This window comes from Vombatus ursinus, unplaced genomic scaffold (assembly GCF_900497805.2).
Source record: "Vombatus ursinus unplaced genomic scaffold, bare-nosed wombat genome assembly UNPS02012319.1, whole genome shotgun sequence".
Taxonomy (NCBI): domain Eukaryota; kingdom Metazoa; phylum Chordata; class Mammalia; order Diprotodontia; family Vombatidae; genus Vombatus; species Vombatus ursinus.
Window position 1 is genome coordinate 3,062,759 of NW_020952097.1, and position 17,474 is coordinate 3,080,232.

The 17,474-nt window shown below is 39.8% G+C and overlaps 1 protein-coding gene and 1 pseudogene across 1 annotated transcript in view; both read right to left on the minus strand.

Annotated features, from left to right (window-relative positions):
- LOC114039756 overlaps window positions 1–17,474 on the minus strand; it is a 201,755-nt pseudogene that overhangs the window by 115,994 nt on the left and 68,287 nt on the right.
- Window positions 1–17,474, minus strand: part of LOC114039753 (myelin-oligodendrocyte glycoprotein-like) — a 34,053-nt gene that overhangs the window by 7,902 nt on the left and 8,677 nt on the right. The window contains exons 2-5 of the mRNA XM_027857593.1: window positions 10,216–10,310; window positions 9,821–9,913; window positions 9,053–9,394; window positions 7,525–7,629 (exon numbers count right to left, since the gene is read on the minus strand). Of these exons, the coding sequence (XP_027713394.1) occupies window positions 7,525–7,629; window positions 9,053–9,394; window positions 9,821–9,913; window positions 10,216–10,300 (625 nt within the window). The 5' untranslated portion in view covers window positions 10,301–10,310. The remainder of the gene's footprint in view (window positions 1–7,524; window positions 7,630–9,052; window positions 9,395–9,820; window positions 9,914–10,215; window positions 10,311–17,474) is intronic.

A 17,474-nucleotide genomic window follows, 5' to 3' on the forward strand; every position in this document is an offset into this window, starting at 1 on the left:
GGTCCTCCTGATTCCAAGGCCACAACTCTATCACTGTGCCACCTAGCTGCTCCTAGAAAACTCTTGTAAGGAAAAGCTGAGGACAAGCTGGAATTGGTAAGCAGAAAGTCAGTTTAGTAAGCTTTGATTACCACTTGGTGCTTCAAACAGATATAGCACCCTGAGCTACTGATCCAAACCCACTACCAAAGTTAAGAGATTAAACATGGTCCCAACCGCATCCCAGACTGGATTGCATACATGAAGGTGGATTACTCCATCTCTGCCCACCTTTCCACTGTGCCTTCTAGAATTTCTTTTCCTTAATTAACAAACCTTCCTTCCTTTTAGACCTTTTTCTTCCTTCATGTTAATTGACTAACTCACAAAATGGCTTTGACTATAGATGTCTTTCTCTCTTTCTCCTTCCAGCTCCTAGCACTTACTGAGACCTAGCCTTCCCTAGAGGACACAGCGTTCCTGGGATGTTCTTTTCAATACTGTTGTACCTTTTCTCATACTGCTCAACTTCACTTGTCCTTGGAAGAGAGTCAAAATACTACTCACTTCCATTGCCACTTTCTGCTGCTATAGAACACTCGATAATCCTCTCCTCTTTTGAGTCTCACTCTATCCCAATACACAACACAATTGGTTGGCAGTTACCTACTAGCCAGATCATTCTGCCTCCTTTCTCTAAAAGTTCAGTATTTGGCTCACATTATTCATGTCAACTCCAACTCCTGTCAACTAGGGCATATTGCATATATGCTGATATTCCTTCAAATACTGTAGCATCTCAGTTTCACAATCTTCTCAATTCCCATAACTTAGTCCTCCATGCCAACTCAGCCTCACAAAAGCAGAAACAGGATTAGTTTGACCTTGCCATCATTCACAAATTTCCACTTCCATGATCAAGAATTCTAAAATTCCATGATCAAATCATAACTATCATACCCTCTCTGTCTATACCTCACTCTTCCTCACTCCAAAGATCTTCCTTCTCAGCCTAATCTTAGTCACTACCATGAGTTCCAGTTCTTCTGCCCCTTAAGACTTCCTCAGGCCATCACCCCTACCATAGCTTCACTTGCTTCCCCTCCTAATCTTGACTATTTTTAATTGGTTTAAATTGGTATTTTAATTGGTTTGTTACATTGCATTCTGCTCTTTCATCCCTTTCCCTTGCCTTATGGTTATCACATTTTAACAACCCTCATCTCTAGATTACTTCCACCATCTACGTCTTCTGTTCTTACTCATGTGCTGATGAACAGATCTACAGGAAGTTAAGAAAAACTATTGAATAAGCCCACTAAAAATTTATGCTATTTGCAATGACCAACTATGAATCCAGGCAACCCATGGACAAACATGCTACCCATCTCCTGATGGAGAGATGATGGACTCCCAGGGAGGCAGATTTAGACATCAATTTTTGCATAGAACCAATGCAGGATTCTGTTTTTCTTGACTATACCTTTTTTTTACAAGGGTTTTGTTTTTTTATTCTTTTTCAATGAGGGGAAGGGAAGAGAAGAGAGAAAATGGATATTGTTAATTGAAAAATTAAAATATATTTTCCTAAAAATCAAATTTATGTTATCAAATCTCAGCTATGTCCTCAATACAGTAAGATAATATTATTTTTTTTTACTAATTTGTCATTCTTTCTCTGTCCCATGTCCTACAGTGAATATTTCTCTCAAGGTTCACATATCACCTCTTACCATATCTGAAGACCTTGCCTCATACTTCCTGAGAACCTAACTTCTTGATATCTTCCTCCGTACTCTCCTCCTTTTTTCAGCCTCTGATGAAGACGTAGTCCTTCTCCAAGCCAAGGCCAACCTCTCAGTGTAAATCTTTAAACCCATCCCCTCCCATCCTCTCCAGCAGATGATCTCTTCTCTCTTTCTCTCTGTCTCTCTCTCTCTGTCTCTCTCTCTCTGTCTCTCTCTCTCTCCCTCCTACATCCTATCCTGTCATTTATAAATATGTCCAGATTTTCCTCACCTTTAAAAAATATTTAGAGGTGGAGTAAAGGCAGGGACTCACCTCAGCTCTTCCCCAAAACTTCTCCAAATATCTTTCAATAATGACACTAGACAAATTCTAAAATTGGGAAGAGAAATGAGAGTGATGCAAGAAAATCATGAAAAACAAGTCAACAGCTTGGCAAAGGAAACACACAAAAAATAATACTGAAGAAAATAACACCTTAAGAAACAGACTAGGCCTCATGGTAAAAGAGGTACAAAAAGCCAATGAGGAGAAGAATGCCTTAAAAAGCAGAATTGGCCAGATGGAAAAGAAGGCACAAAAAATTTACTGAAGGAAAAAACTCCTTTAAAAAGTCAAATTGGCCAAATGGAAAAGGAGGTACAAAAGGTCACTCAAGAAAATAATTCCTTAAAAATTAGAAGTGAGCAAGTAGAAACTAATTACTTCATGAGAAATCAAGAAACAATAAAACAAAACCAAAAGAATGACAAAATAGAAGACAATGTGAAATATCTCACTGAAAAAACAACTGACCTGGAAAACAGATCCAGGAGAGATAAGTTTAAAAATTTTGGCTACCTGAAAGCCATAATCAAAAAAAGAGCCTAAACATCATCTTTCAAGAAATTATCAAGGAAAATTGTTCCTATATTCTAGAACCAGAGGGTGAAACTGAAGTTGAAAGAATCCATCGATCACCTCCCAAAAGAGATCCCAAAATGAAAACTCCCAGGAATATTATAGTTAAACTCCAGAGTTCTTAGGTGAAGGAGAAAATTGGAAGGAGCCAGAAAGAAACAATTCAAGTATCATGGAGCCACAGTGAGGACACAAGATTTAGTAGCTCCTACTAAAAATCAGAGGGCTTAGAATATGATATTCCAAAGGGAAAAGGAGATAGGATTACAACCAAAAATCACCTACCCAGCAAAACTGAGTATGATCGTTCAGGGGAAAAAATGGACATTCAAGGAAATAGAGGACTTTCAAGCATTCTTGATGAGAAAAACAGAGCTGAATAGAAAATTTTACTTTTAAATATAAGATTCATGAGAAGCATAAAAAGGTAAATAGGAAAGGGAAATCATAAGGGGCATAATAGGTTAAACTATTTGTATTTTCACTTGGGAAGACAGTACTTGTAACTCATAGGAACTTTCTCATTATCAGCGCAGATAGAAGGAGTACATATAGACACATGGCACAGATGTGAGTTGGATATGAAAGGATGATATCTAAAAAATAAAAAATAAATAATTAAGGGGAAAGAGGGGAATGTACTAGGATAAAGGGAAAGGAAGAGGTGGAATGAGATAAATTATCTCACATAAAAGAGGCAAGAAAAACTATTATAGTGGAGGGGAACTGGGGGGACATGAGGGGAAATAAGTGAAATTTATTCTCATCAGAACTGGCTCAGAGAGAGAGTAACATACCCACTCAATTGGGTATAGAAATCTCTTACCTTACAGGAAAATAGGGGAAGGGGATAAGAGGAGGGGGGTGATAGAAGGGAGGCAGATTAGAAAAGAGGATAGTCAGAAGCAAAACTCTCTTGAGGAGGGATAGTGTGAAAGGAGAGAGAGAATAGAATAAGGGGGGATAGAATGGAGGGAAATATGGTTAGCAATAGTAACTGAAAAAAAAATTTGAAGCATCTTTCTCTGATAAAGACCTCATTTCTCCAACATATAGAGAACTGAGTTAAATTTATAAAAATAAGAGCCATTCCACAACTGATAAATGATCAAAAAATATGTTTTCAGATGAAGTAATCAAAGTTATCTATAGCCATATGAAAAAATACTCAAACTCACTATTGATTGGAGAAATGCGAATTAAAACAATTCTGAGGTACTACCTCATACCTATTAGACTGGCTTATAAGACAGAAAAGGAAAATGATGGATGGTGGAGGAGATGTGGGAAAAATGAGATATTAATCCACTGTTGGTGGAGTTGTGAACTGATTCAACCATTCTGTAGAACAATTTGGAGCTATGTCCAAAGGGCTATAAAACCAGGTATACCCTTTGACCTAGCAATACCACTACTGGGTCTATATCCCAAAAGAGATAACAAAAACAAAAAGGAAAAGGACCTCTATGTACAAAAATATTCATAGGAGCTCTTTACTGGGGGCAAAGAATTGGAAATTGAGGGGATACTCACCAATTAGGGAATAGTTGAATAAATTGTGGTATGTCATTGTGATAGAATACTATTGTGCTATAAGAAATGATGAACAGGATGCTCTCAGAAAAACCTGGAGACCTACATGAGCTGATGCAAAGTGAAATGTTCTTACAATATTGTAAGATGATCAGCTGAGAATGATTTAGCTATTTTCAGCAATACTATTATCCAAGCCAATTCAGAAGGACTGATGATGAACAGTGCTATCCATTCCCAGAAAAAGAACTGATGGTGTATGAATACAAATTGAAGCATATATTTTTTACTTTCTTTATTTTTCCTGAGAGTTTTTTTGATCTATGTTTTCTTTAATAACATGACTATTATGGAAATGTTTTACATGACTACACATGTATAACCTGCTTGCCTTCCTAATGGGGGGCAGGGAGGAGAAGAGGGAGGAAGGGAAAGAATTTGGAACTCAAGGTTTTAAAAATGAGTGTTAAAAACTTTCAACATCTAACTGGGAAAAAATAAAATCCTAAATAAAAAAAATGTTCATTTTATCCTACCATTCCCTCAAGCTATTATCCTATATATCTGCCCAATTTCATGAACTCTCAGAAAAAGCTGTATCTCCTTGCCTTCAAGACTACTTAAATATTTCATTTTTAAATCTTCTAAAATCTAGTTTCTAACTTCATCACCGCAATGAAATTTCTCCTTCCAAAATTACTAACAATCATTTAGTAGACAAGTCCATTTTTTTCCCGCAATCTTAACCCTGTTTTATTTTTTTCTTAATCTATTTTTAACCTCTCTGCAGCATTTGACACTATTGACCTCCTTATCCTCTCTGGATTTTCATGACACTGCTCCATCTTGGTTCTGACTGACCAGTCTTCAGTCTCCTTTGCTATCTCATGATCTGTAACCAACTTCCTAACTCAGTGTATCCTAAGGAACTCTTCTGAACCCTCTTCTCAGATCTCTCTGTACTTTATCTTTGTGACTTCATCAGCTCTCATGACTTTATTTTTTTCTATGCAGATGACTGACATCTTTATGTATCTCTCTGTACTTTGTCTCTCTCTAGAACACTAAGACTGTGTCACCAAACAATCTTTTAGACATTTCAAATTGGATTTCTAGTAAACATCTCAAATTCAATATCTTAAAAGTAGCATTCTTATCATTCTCCCCAAATTGACACCTCTTCCGCAGTTCCCTATGCCTGTCGATAATACCACCATCACACAAGTTGGAGACTACAGAGTAATCCCTGGCCCGTTTCTGTCTCTCTGTCTCTCAGATATTGTCAAGTCTACTACCAAACATCCCTTACATTAATCACCTTCTCTATTCATATAGCCACCCCTTAATACAGACTTTTGTCATCTTTTACTTGAATTATTACAATAACCTCCCAATTGGTCTCTTTACTTCACAGGTCTCCTCTCTCCAAATCATCCTCCACTCAGTTGCCAAAGGGATTTTGCTAAAGCACAGGTCTAACCATATCTACTTTCTATATATAAACAGCAGCTCCCTAGGTGGCATAGTAGATGAAAGACTGGGCATGGAGTTATGAAGATTTATCTTCCTTAGTTCAAATCCTGTTTCAGACACTTACCACCTGTGTGACACTGGGCAAGTCACTTAACCCTGTTTGCCTCAGTTCCTCATCTGTAAAATGAGCTGGAGAAGGAAATGGCAAACCACTCCAGTATCTCTGCCCAGAAATCCCCAAAGTGGGGTCACAAAGAGACAGACATGATGGAACAACAACAACAATTTCCTCTAAGGTCAAATATAAATGCCTTTGTTTGGTGTTTAAAACCCTTTACAACCTGGCCCCACCTTTAGAGTGTTATTATACATGACTCCCATTCAAACACTCTAAAGTCTAGTCATATTTGCCTTCCTGTGGTTCCTCCCACTCTACCTTCCATCTCCATACCTTTACATTGGCTGTCACCATTGGCTGCAGTGGATTCTCTTCTAGGTTCTATCTTTTAGAATCTCTAGTTTCCTTCAAATCTCAGCTCCAAATGCTAATACTACCTCTCCAGAATTATCTTCCCTTTCTTGTGTTTAGGTTTATGAGGTATGTATTGTCTCTCCTGCTGGAATTTAAGCTCATTGGGGGCAAGGACTGTTTCCCTTTTCTCTTTTTATCCCTAGTACCTAGAACAGGGCCTGACATACAATGGATACTTAATAAATGCTTCTTGTTTGTTGATTCATTCATGTACACTATGTTCCTGCCAAATTGTACTGCTTTTTGCCCTTTCTCCTCATCCTGCCCTTTCCCCTTTACTTGCTTCACTCCTGAGGTGTGAATAGTCTCTATGCCACCCCTATCTCTGTCTAAGTTCATTCTTCTTTCAAGGCTCATCTCAGGGGCCACCTCCTCCTTGAAGTCTTTCTTGACCCCTTCCCACAACCAGGTAAAAGTGACTTCTCCCTCCTCAGATTTCTCACAATACATTGCCCGGATCTCCCTTTGTTCTTATCTCACATTTGTATCCAAGACTCACTCCCACTTTGATTTTAGCTTCATGAAGGCAACAATCTTACCTAAACATAACTTCTTTCTTTAACCCAGACCAAAAAACAAAGTACAAAGGAGTTTGTTTAAAATGCTCATTGATTTAAAGTTTTTTTTAATTACTTTAAGGAGTCAGAGATGATCCTTATTCAGACTCCTACTTCTCCAACCTTACCCAATTCAGGGATTTGGACTGAAGGAGAGGGGGGAAATAGTTGTATTTCAATATGGCCTAGAAGAGGGCAGCTAGATGGTGCAGTGTATAATGTGCTAAGGCTAAAGTCAGGAAAAGCTGAGTTCATATTTGCCCTCAGATACTTGCTAGCTGTCTGACCCTGGGCAAGTCACTTAACCCCCTCTTTGCCTCAGGTTCCTCACTTGTAAAATGACCTGGAGAAGGAAATGGTAAACCACTGCAGTATCTTTGCCAAGAAAACTCTGAATGGGGTTATGAAGGATTGGACATGACCATAATGACTGAACAACAACAACCACAGTGTGGCACATGATTTGCATATAGCAAATTCTTCACCAATATAAAATGAATGAATGGTGAAAGAAAGCCATGAATTGGGAATACAGAGTAGGGGATTGTATAGGAAGGAAATTCATGTGGTTATGTGACTACAAGGGTAGTTGGGAGGAGCAGGGTTCCAAGGGTCAGCATTTGGGGATGAGTGACCTTGAACTACATGGATTGGGGGGCAAAGAGTACCCCAGAGCAAGTGATCAAGGACTAGGCAAAAGTCATGCTCCTAAGACCAGGGTTACAAAGTCTTGTCCCCTTACAGACAAGTCACACCTGATTAATCAGATAGGAGGCCCTTTCCCCAGTTTCCTCTGATAATTACCTTGGCAAAGCAGAGTCAAAACCGAACAAGGTAAATGAAGCAGGATGAAATAGATGAGTATAAATGATACTGGTAGTGTAGTTGGTGACTCGAGTGGTTCATCACCTAAAATACAATTGAACATAAATATCAGAACCAGGGCTCTCACGAGAATCCTTACAGCATAGTTTCTCTCCATCTCCAACTCCCATGCCCCCACTGAGCAGAGAGCAAAGTCACAGATGTGGCCAAATTCTCAGCCCTTCCAGTCATGGCTGTTCCCTGCCCCAACCTTTGCACCCTATAGCAAACAATCTCTCCCTTCAACCAACAGCATTACCATGTCCATATCCCCTTTCTGCTTCCCCAGATCAGGCCACATCACCTGGAGTTAGCCCCATTTGGGAGATACAACATTAGGCTGTATTAATGAGGACACCATGGAGTACAAGTGGGATAGGGGGCCAATTTTGTGTATTTTGGGGATAGGTTTATACTCAGAGGATCTCAGAGATAAGAAGTAACTCAGAGGCCAGTCTTGTTCAACACACACCTGAATCAGAATCTCCTCTAAGACTCCCTACAAGTGATCATCCAGTCTTTGTTTAAAGACTCACAGGAAAGGGTAGTTCACTACCTCCCATAGGGCCCCTTTCATGCTGGTATTGCTCTACTTGTTAGGAAGTTTTTCCACACATTAAGCCTAAATTTGCCCTTTTGCAACCAGTGTTGCAGAAAAAGAAAGACCTGCTGTGGGCCTCTTGGTGCCACAGGGATTTGGGGTTGTTTTTCACTCAGAGCTAGCTTGAAACTGAGAAGATCTGGCTGTGTTATTGCTTCTGTCTCTGGCGGAGATGGGTACAATCTTGTGAACTTCAAAAGACACTATCAGGGTGTCTGGGGGCTAGAGCCCTTGCAAAGATTTGCCAGAAGTCAAACAGCTTTAAGATTATGCCAAAAACAAAACTGGTAAAGTTTAGCACCCTCATTCTTCCAGTTTGGTGATTGTCATAGCCTGGAGAAGACAAGACTTAGGCAGGGAATGAAAATTGTTTGCAGATTTGAAGAACTAGGCTTTGGAAAATGGATTAGACTGTTCTGATTGTCCCTCTGGAACAGAGCTAGTAGCAATGGGTGAAAACTGCAGAGAAGATGATTTAAGTTTGATGTCAGCAAAAACTTCTCAATGATGAAATTTATCCAGAAGTAGAAAGGGCTGCCTCTCCTAGGAAAGTAGCATGACTTCTCATTAGAAGTCTTTAAGTAAAGTCTAGAAGCTCTATTAAATTCAACAAACATTCATTAATTATCTTCCATTCACAAGGCACTAGGTGAGGGGCCAAGAATACAGGCCAAATGAAAATAGGTACCTGCTGGGTATGTAGAAAGACATTTCTTATTCAGAAAGGTATTGGAGCAGATGGCCTGGGAGATCTCTTTCAACCAGGACATCCTGTGATTCCAAGAATCACAGAACTGGTAAGGAAGTCCCCACCCACCCATCCATATATGCACATGAACATGCCCAGTCCAGGGCCTAGCTCTTCACCTGAGACCTTCAGCTCCATTTCAGCTTGCTCTTGGTGAAAACCATCTGCAATGAGACACATGTACTTTCCTGCATCTGAGAATCTCACATTCAGTATCTTCAGGGTGACATTCCCACTTGTGATAGCATCTCTCACCAATTCCGTCCTCCCTCGGTAATCAGGGTCCTGGTCTCCAAACTGATCTTCTCCATCTTGATAGAGATGTACCACCCAAGTGGAATGGAACCAGACCACCTCCATGTGCTGAGCATTCTGACGTGGGGACAGGTAACATGGTAACTCTGCCTCTCCCCCAAGTGAGGCCTGGATGGGTCCTGCAGGTCCAATCACTGAGAACTGCCCTGTTCAATCAGGCAGAAAGAGGTCAAAAAGGAGAAAAGCAGAGGGCAGATGGGGTTAGTTTTCAGTATGTAAAAGGAACAAAAGGAAGGAACCTTGAAGTAGGATAGGGAATGAGGAAGTATCGTGGAAGATTTCAGAAAGAAAGAGGAAGAGAGAGAGAAAGAGAGAGACAGAGAGAGAGAAAGAGAAAGAGAGAAAGAGGTAAAGAAGAAAGAGATAAATTATGAGGATAATGAAAAAACCCTAGGAGGGAGACAATAGGGAAGTTGAGAAAATCCCGAGGAAGGACTAGGAGAATATCAGGTGAATGACTTGGGAGAACATGAAGAGCAGGGCAGGACAGAATCTCTATAGATTCAACTGTCAGCCTTCAGAGTTCCTGTTCCAGGCCAGAAGAAACAAAATACACAGAAGCAAACACTTACCTAAGGTCATTTTGGGCATCATGAGGAGGAGGAAGAAGGCAATGAGAGAATTACAGAGACAGGCTCCTAAAGGATAGAGAATCTCCATCACATCTGTGAGAGAAAACAAGGAAGGAGGAAGAAGCATTAGTGATAGGGAAGTGGGACAATGTCTGTGACAAGAACACAAGGGCCCACTGACTTGCTGTGACATAGGAGGACCAGTGTATATACAGGAGGGCTATGACTGTGGTAAGAATATAGGAGTTAGCTCTGGTAAGGACATAGTAGCTATGATAAGGACATAAAGGAGTTTTAATATAACAAAGATACCATACTGTCATTATGACAAGGAAAGTGGTGGTATCAAAGAGGTGGAAATGACCTTGTGAGGTGGGGGGTGGTTGATCACTCACCTTGAAATGATACCATATTTCCTTTATGGAGGGAGGAGCCCGAGGACCCCTTAAGGATGCCCCATCCACTCCAACTTATATTCATCTCTTCTGCCCTATGTACAAAGAGATACATTCATATGAAGGAACATTTTAGGTAGGTAAAAACCCAAGAATAGTGGAGGTATCTAGGAAAGAAAAAAAATCAAGAAGGGAATTATTCAGTCTGAGGTTCCCCCTGTTAACCAGGTGTGGGTGGAGGCTCTGGTGTCCCAGGACCGCCTTTAGGAGGAAGACAGGATGCTCTGTTGCTAGTTCTCCCTCCTGATTTTTCTACCCAGGGACCAAGGAGCAAAATGTGACATTGAGAGTAAAGGAAAGAGTCTCCTTACGAACTCACCCAAAACTCAGGCCACATACTTACTCATCCCAGAGCTGGCCCCAAGATATATTCTCTATTCCTGGGATTCTAACAGCATCCCCCACTCCCTCTCTTTCCTGTGCACTTGGGGAAAAGTGACTCATAATTGGTTGAGAGATCTATGAGCCCTGAGATCTTTGTCTATGTATACAGTGGCTTGATTTCTGATTGGAGGAAGAAATAAGAAAAAGGCCAAAGAAAAGGAGAGCAAAGTGAGAAAAAGAAGGCACAGACTTGAACAATGACCACCAAAGCCACAAGTACAGGCAGAGGGGAGCAGCATGTTGCTGAATTCCTAATACTTACAGCCCTAAGAAATTGCCAAGATGGACATGTTGAGTAAAATCATTTTCCCCATGGTTAATCTTAGATTTTATCTTGCTTCTGAGTTGCAGAACTCCCAAGTATCGTATATTCTATCACCTAAATTAATCTGTATGGCTTCCTCAATTACCCTTTCATGAATTTGATTTGATAAATGTATTTCCTCCTATCTGTCAATGTCTTACGTAAATGGTATAAGAAAAGCAAACATTTGTATTTTATATTTGATTTCACTCTGTTCTGTAACTGCCTAAGTTGTGGTTCTTTGTCTCTGAACTTTGTTCAGAAATTCAGCTGGTCTGTAATGAGTCACGTTTAGAAATCCAGTTCTCCTGCTGATCCCTGTCCTATTCTTTCCTCAAGGAAATCTGCTGTACTTGAGAGATGCCAAGCACTGTGCTTGGTACTAGTGATGCAAAGAAAAAAAGGAAACAGTATGCCTTTAAAGACCTTACATTCCAGTGATTTCAAACTTCTCCCTTCAATGAAAGCCCCCCAAAAAATTAAATAAATAAATAAATAAATGAAAGCCCAATTTTCTTTTAAAATAGTAATATACCTTTCATGATATTGTTTGACAGCAAGTCGTGGAATAAGTCTCTGAAACACTGAGGTTAAGCATTACCCAAAGGTTAATGGAGAAGCACATGGGGGTGGCTAGGGATGTGATCAGTGCATTAAAAATGAGGAATTATGTAGAAGTAATGTAAAAAATGCCATGCAAAAGAAACATCTGTGGAGAGAGGATTCTGGGAAGATGGCAGAGTAAGTCAGAAAATTACAGGCTCTCAAGATTTTCCCCCAACAAAAGAGTTAAAATAGCACCTCAGGGTGAACAAAGAGTGGGTAAAAATAAATAAGAATAGGGGCACAACATGGGCCTTTCTAGGATAATCAGATATTTGAAGAAAAGCTCAGGACAAGGTCCAGTCCCTGTGAAAAGTAAACACTTCTAGGCTAGGGTCCTCTTTAACAACAAGCCACAAACTCTGGGATTACCAAGGTTGAGAGGCTGCCCCAGCCAAAGAAACTTTTACCTCTGGGACTGAGAGGTGAGTTGGGTGTCTGAGCCAGGGAAGATCAAGGGACTCTCTGCTGACAAGGAACACCAGATGCAGCTGTGCTGCAGAGAGCAGGGGATGAGAAGGAACCAGTACATGCCTGGTGAGTATAAAAGCAGTGGGGTGGTATGGTCCTGCCTGTGGGCACTTACACTTACAGGAGGCTGGAAGTTTGACTTTGATTCCAGTCTAGAGGGGAGAACTGAAGATCTGAGGCAAGAGGCACTATCTCCCATACTCCAGAACTAGAGATGATTACAAAAATTAAGTTACTACCACCAAAAATGCACAAGCAAAGGACAAGGAATCCAACCATAGAAAATGATATTGAAATAAAGATAGGATATTGAACTAGGATATTGAATAAAGAAAAGGATATTGAAATAAAGAAACTCTCTTCTACACCAAAGAGTAATGTCAAATGGTCACCTGCCCAAAAAGAACTTACAGAAGAATTTAATAGGGACTTTATAAATCAAATGACAGAGATTGAGGAAAAACTTAAATAAATAAATAAATAAATAAATAAAGACAATCCAAGAAAACAAGAAAACTATGAAAAGAAAGTCAACCAATTAGAAAAGGAGATCCAGAATCTTAAGGAAGAAAATGACACCTTGAAAATTAGAAGTGTTAGGGGAAGCCAGCAAAGTTAAAAGGGACCAAGAAATAATAAAACAAAATATGCAGAATGGAAAAAATAGAAGAGAAAGTGAAACATCTTACAAGAAAAACAACTGATCTGGAGAACAGATCAAGAAGAGAAAACATGAAAATAATCAGAGTACCTGAAAGCTATAACCAAGAAGAGAATCTTGATACTATAATATAAGAAATATGTGAAAAAAATTGTCCTGAAGCATTAGAACAAGAGGGGAAAGTAGAAATAGAAAAAAAAATCCACTGATCATCATGTGAAAGAGACCCTATAAGGAAAACTCATAGGAACATTATAGCTAAATTCAGAAACCCCCAGCTCACTGATAAAATAATAAAGAGCAACAAGAAGAAAACAACTTATATATGGCAGTGCCACAATTAGAATCACACAAGACTTAGCAAGGGTGACCCTAAAGGACCACAGGTCTTGGAACACTATATATCAAAGAGCAAAAGAACTGGGGCTCTGGCCAAAAACACCATACCCAGCAAAGTTCAGCATAATTCTGAATGAAAAAAAAATGGACATTTGATCAACTGTCAGACTTTCAGGACTTTGTTTAAAAAAAAATACCTGAACTTAATAGAATAAAACTTAATAGAGTATTGACATACAAGAGCCAAGAGAAACATAACAAAGTCCAACTCAGTAACTCAGTGGTGGACAAACTATTTACCTTTTATGTATATAAAATGTATGTCTAAGAATGTCATTAAAAGTAAAATGGTATAGGAATAGCTGAAAAGAGTATTTACTGCATACAAATGGCCATCGAGAGGAGGAAACTACATAAAGGAATTAGATGGAGGAGGAGGGTGGGTAGTTCTGGTAACCTACTTTCATCGGGAAAGGGTTAAAGAGGGAACAATACATATATATCTAGAAGAGTATAAAAGTCTTCTAAATGGAGAACAAATAACATGGTAAGGGGATAGGAAGGAGGGAAAGGATGAGGGAGGAATTTCTAGCAAGGAGGGTGAAGGAATAGGTAAAAGTGGAGTATAGAATTGTGTTTAGATTTATGAACTTGGGAGGATAGGGGCTTAGCAACAGGAGGGCAGGGCAGCAGATAGAAGTAAAGAAGAGTCAGGAGGGATAGGAAATAAGAGATATGCACAAACATAGAAACAAAGATCAGGAGTAGAATTTGTTGGGGAAAGTATATAACTACATACATATGCATGTATGTATGTGTGTGTGTGTGTATATAGCTGGGGGAAAGAAAGGGGAAAAAAGAACAAAGTGAAGAGTGTACCGCAGAGAACAAAAAAAACTTACAAGGAAGCAAAGGAATGATGGACAACTCAACATAATGTGTATTACAGGTTTTCCTGATATGGAAATTTATTGTTATATATTTTGAATCTTCTCTTATCTTCTGCTGTGCACATCACATGCTTTTTTTTCTTACTTTGAATTTAAGTTTCAAAATTTAAGGTTATGATATGTTCCTTTCTCTTTTCATGGTGTTTTATTCCAAAATAAAATTTGGAAAAAAAGAAGAAAAGAAAAGAAGCATCTATGACTGAAAAGAAGGTTGACTGATCTTGTAGGGAGTGCAAATTATGGCAGTGGAGTGGTGGTGTGGTCCAAGTGGAGTCTTTGCTGGTTTGGGCAAGGTTGTCACTCTCTTTTACCTGTCCTCTCTACTTTTGTATAAGTGGAACTACTCCTACCCTTGGACAGGAGTCTCCTTCTTATCTCCCTACTATCTCAGGTAGTATCTGAGATATTCTATATCTCAAATCCCCTCCACTCATTAGGAGTATTTTTTCTTTTTAAGTAACCATGGAAAACAATGGGAAGGAAACTGGTGCAAGTCCCATTTCTAATTAGTTGCTGGGCAACCCTATCCACCACTTCCGATTCATTCATTCATTCATTATGAAGGGTAATTTAGGTATGTCTTCTCTCCATGCACTGGGAAGCTGTAAAAATGGATCAGAAACAGCTAGGTTTATAGAACTTGGACCTGGAGGCAGGAAGACCTGAATTCAAATTTGGCCCCAGACACTTACCAGATATAGCCAATTGCCAATATTAAGTCAAAGTAAATAGATCTAGTACAATGACTAGCTTGGCCCTACATGATGAGAATATAGGGTTTAAAGACCTGAACCAATCCCCATCCTTTACCTGCCATAGCAATTTGCCCTGAGCTCTTTCCTCTGGGGTTGCCTAATTTCTCAATAAGGGAAATAAGCAAACAATTGGTAATTAAACAGAGAGTGACAAGGACTTTCTGATCTAATGCTAGAGTCAAGTCTTTGGCATAAATGCAACCCTTGTTTGCTAAGAAAAAAACAGATGTTGTCCTGAGAACATTAGTGGACTAAAGTGGTTTTGGTTTTCTATTCCAAAGAGTTTTCTGCTTTGAGGGAGGGTTCTCCTGCAAATTTTGTTCTTAGCCAAGACTCTGGGAAATAGGCAGATCCTTCCTAAAAGGAAATAGGGGGAAGTAGAATGAGCCCATCAATGGCTTTTCCCCTTGGTCCAGTGACTGGACTTATTAGAGGTTTTGCCTTCTTCCAAATAAACAGCAAAGGCCTTTGGACTTTAAATGAAAGGAACAATGATGGAGTCCCCTTCTCCAATAAGGAAGGAGTACTTCAGCTAAGAACACTAGATAAAGTCAGAAGATAGACCAATAGTTCAAAGTCTTGGGGCCAATGGAGCTTTGCCTTTTAATGACCAACAATGATCATGAGATCAGTTAGTAGGGATGCCCAGCAGAGACTCCATGCCCAGAAGAGAGAGACTGCACATCTTGAAAGGAAACTCAAGAGCAGGCCCAAGAAACACAGTATGATGATGCCAGCAGAAGACATCAGTGGACTTGTGTGTGGCAAAGGAGATGTGAGCTGCCCTTAGATGTGCACTGGCCACATATGTCCTTTAGGTGAGAAACTCTTACTGCTTGCTCCGCAGACATATATGGCATGTCCTACTGATGGGGTGCTTGGGTGCTTGTGCTTGTACTTGGACCCCAATTTCTCTCTAGCGTCAGAAACACTGTCTCTGACAACCACTCCTCAGCCCAAGGACACTGAGTCTAGCAGTTATTCATGCCTGGGCCCCAGCATGACCTTATCTCTTTCCCTGGTGCAGCTATACAAAGCTGAGTGAGAGAGTTCTGGGCTGCTCAGGCCACAGCCCTTAGATCATGTCTCTGGAAGTCTCCCAATTCCTTAGTAAGTTCCAGTCTTGTGAGAAAGCTTTCCCTTGTTGCACAGCATTCTCTCATCAAGACAGAGGGAGAGAGGTGCCTTGCCCAGCCCAAGGAGTTTTGTCCTTGGCCAGCCCAAGGACTCTTCTTCCTGCCAGACTCCCAAGATCCATTTCTCTGTCATCTCCCTCCCTGTCTGGTATACTCCCTGTACTTTCTCATCCATAGCTCCCAAAGGCACCTACACCTTTAGATTACCTCATCAGTGTCCCTGGGATTCCTTTCCCATGCCCTTTTCCATATAAAGCCTAGCTCCATCCTCAGTCTCTTGCAGGTTCCTTAAGAATCCTTGCCCACTGAAAAGCATAACAACAAATCTTTGCCACCTTGACTTAAAGAATGCTTGAGTCTGTGAATTCATTCCAGATGACCCCGTCCTGTACACCAGTCTTTGAGGGGTCTCAACCTCTCAGACCGCAACACTACTGGGATTCCAGTCTTCCCAGACCAGAATTCATAGATTAGTTTCATTCTGTGAGAATTTGAGTCTCCAAGTGTCATTCAGAGATAATACAAAAAGATATAGAAATGTATTTGACTTCCCCAATTGATAAATGGTCAAAGGATATGAAGAGGTAGTTTTCAGATGAAGAAATTAAAGCCATCTATAGTCATATGAAAAAATGCTCTAAATCACTATTGATTAGCGACATGCAAGTCGAAACAACTCTGAGGTACAACATCACACCTATCAGATTGGCCAACAAGACAAAACAGGAACACGATAAATGTTGGAGAAGATGTGGGAAAATTGAAACACTAATGCATTGTTGGTAGAGTCTTGAACTGATCCAACCATTTTGGAGAGCAATTTGGAACTAGGACCGAAGGGCTATAAAAATGTGCATGCCTTTGACCCAGCAATAGCACTTCTAGGGCTGTATCCCAAATAGATCATAAAAATGGGGAAAGGACCCACATTTACAAAAATATGGATAGCAGCTCCTTCTGTGGTGGCAAAGAATTGGAAATTGAGGGGATGCCCATCAATTGGGGAATGACTGAACAAGTTGTGGTATATGAATGTAATGGAATACTATTGTGCTATAAGAAATGATCAGAAGCAGACTTCAGAAAAACCTGGAAAGATTTGTATGGACTAATGATGAGTGAAATGAGCAAAACCAGGAGAACACTGTACACAGTAACAGCCACATTGTGCAGTGACTAAGTTTGATTGAGTTAGCCCTTCTCAGAAATGCAAGGATCTCCAAAAGTCTCTTATGCAAAATGCTATCCACATCCAAAGAAAGAACTATGGAGTCTGAATGCAGATGGAAGTATACTATTTGCTCTTTTTTTTTCTTCTGTTTTGTTTTGTTTCCTCTTTCTTGTGTTTCCTCCTATTGGTTCTAATTCTTTCTTACAACATGACTAATGTGAAAATAAGTTTAATAGGAATGTATATGTAAATCCCATATCAGATTGCATGCTGTATTGGGGAGGAAGGTGTGGAGGGAGGGGAAGGAAAATTTAAAACTCAAAAGCTTATGGAAGTGATTGTTGAAAACTAAAAATAAATTAATAATAAAAAGAACAAAAAATTGGATTTGACAATTGGGCTTCTTTCCCATTATACCTTGTCTT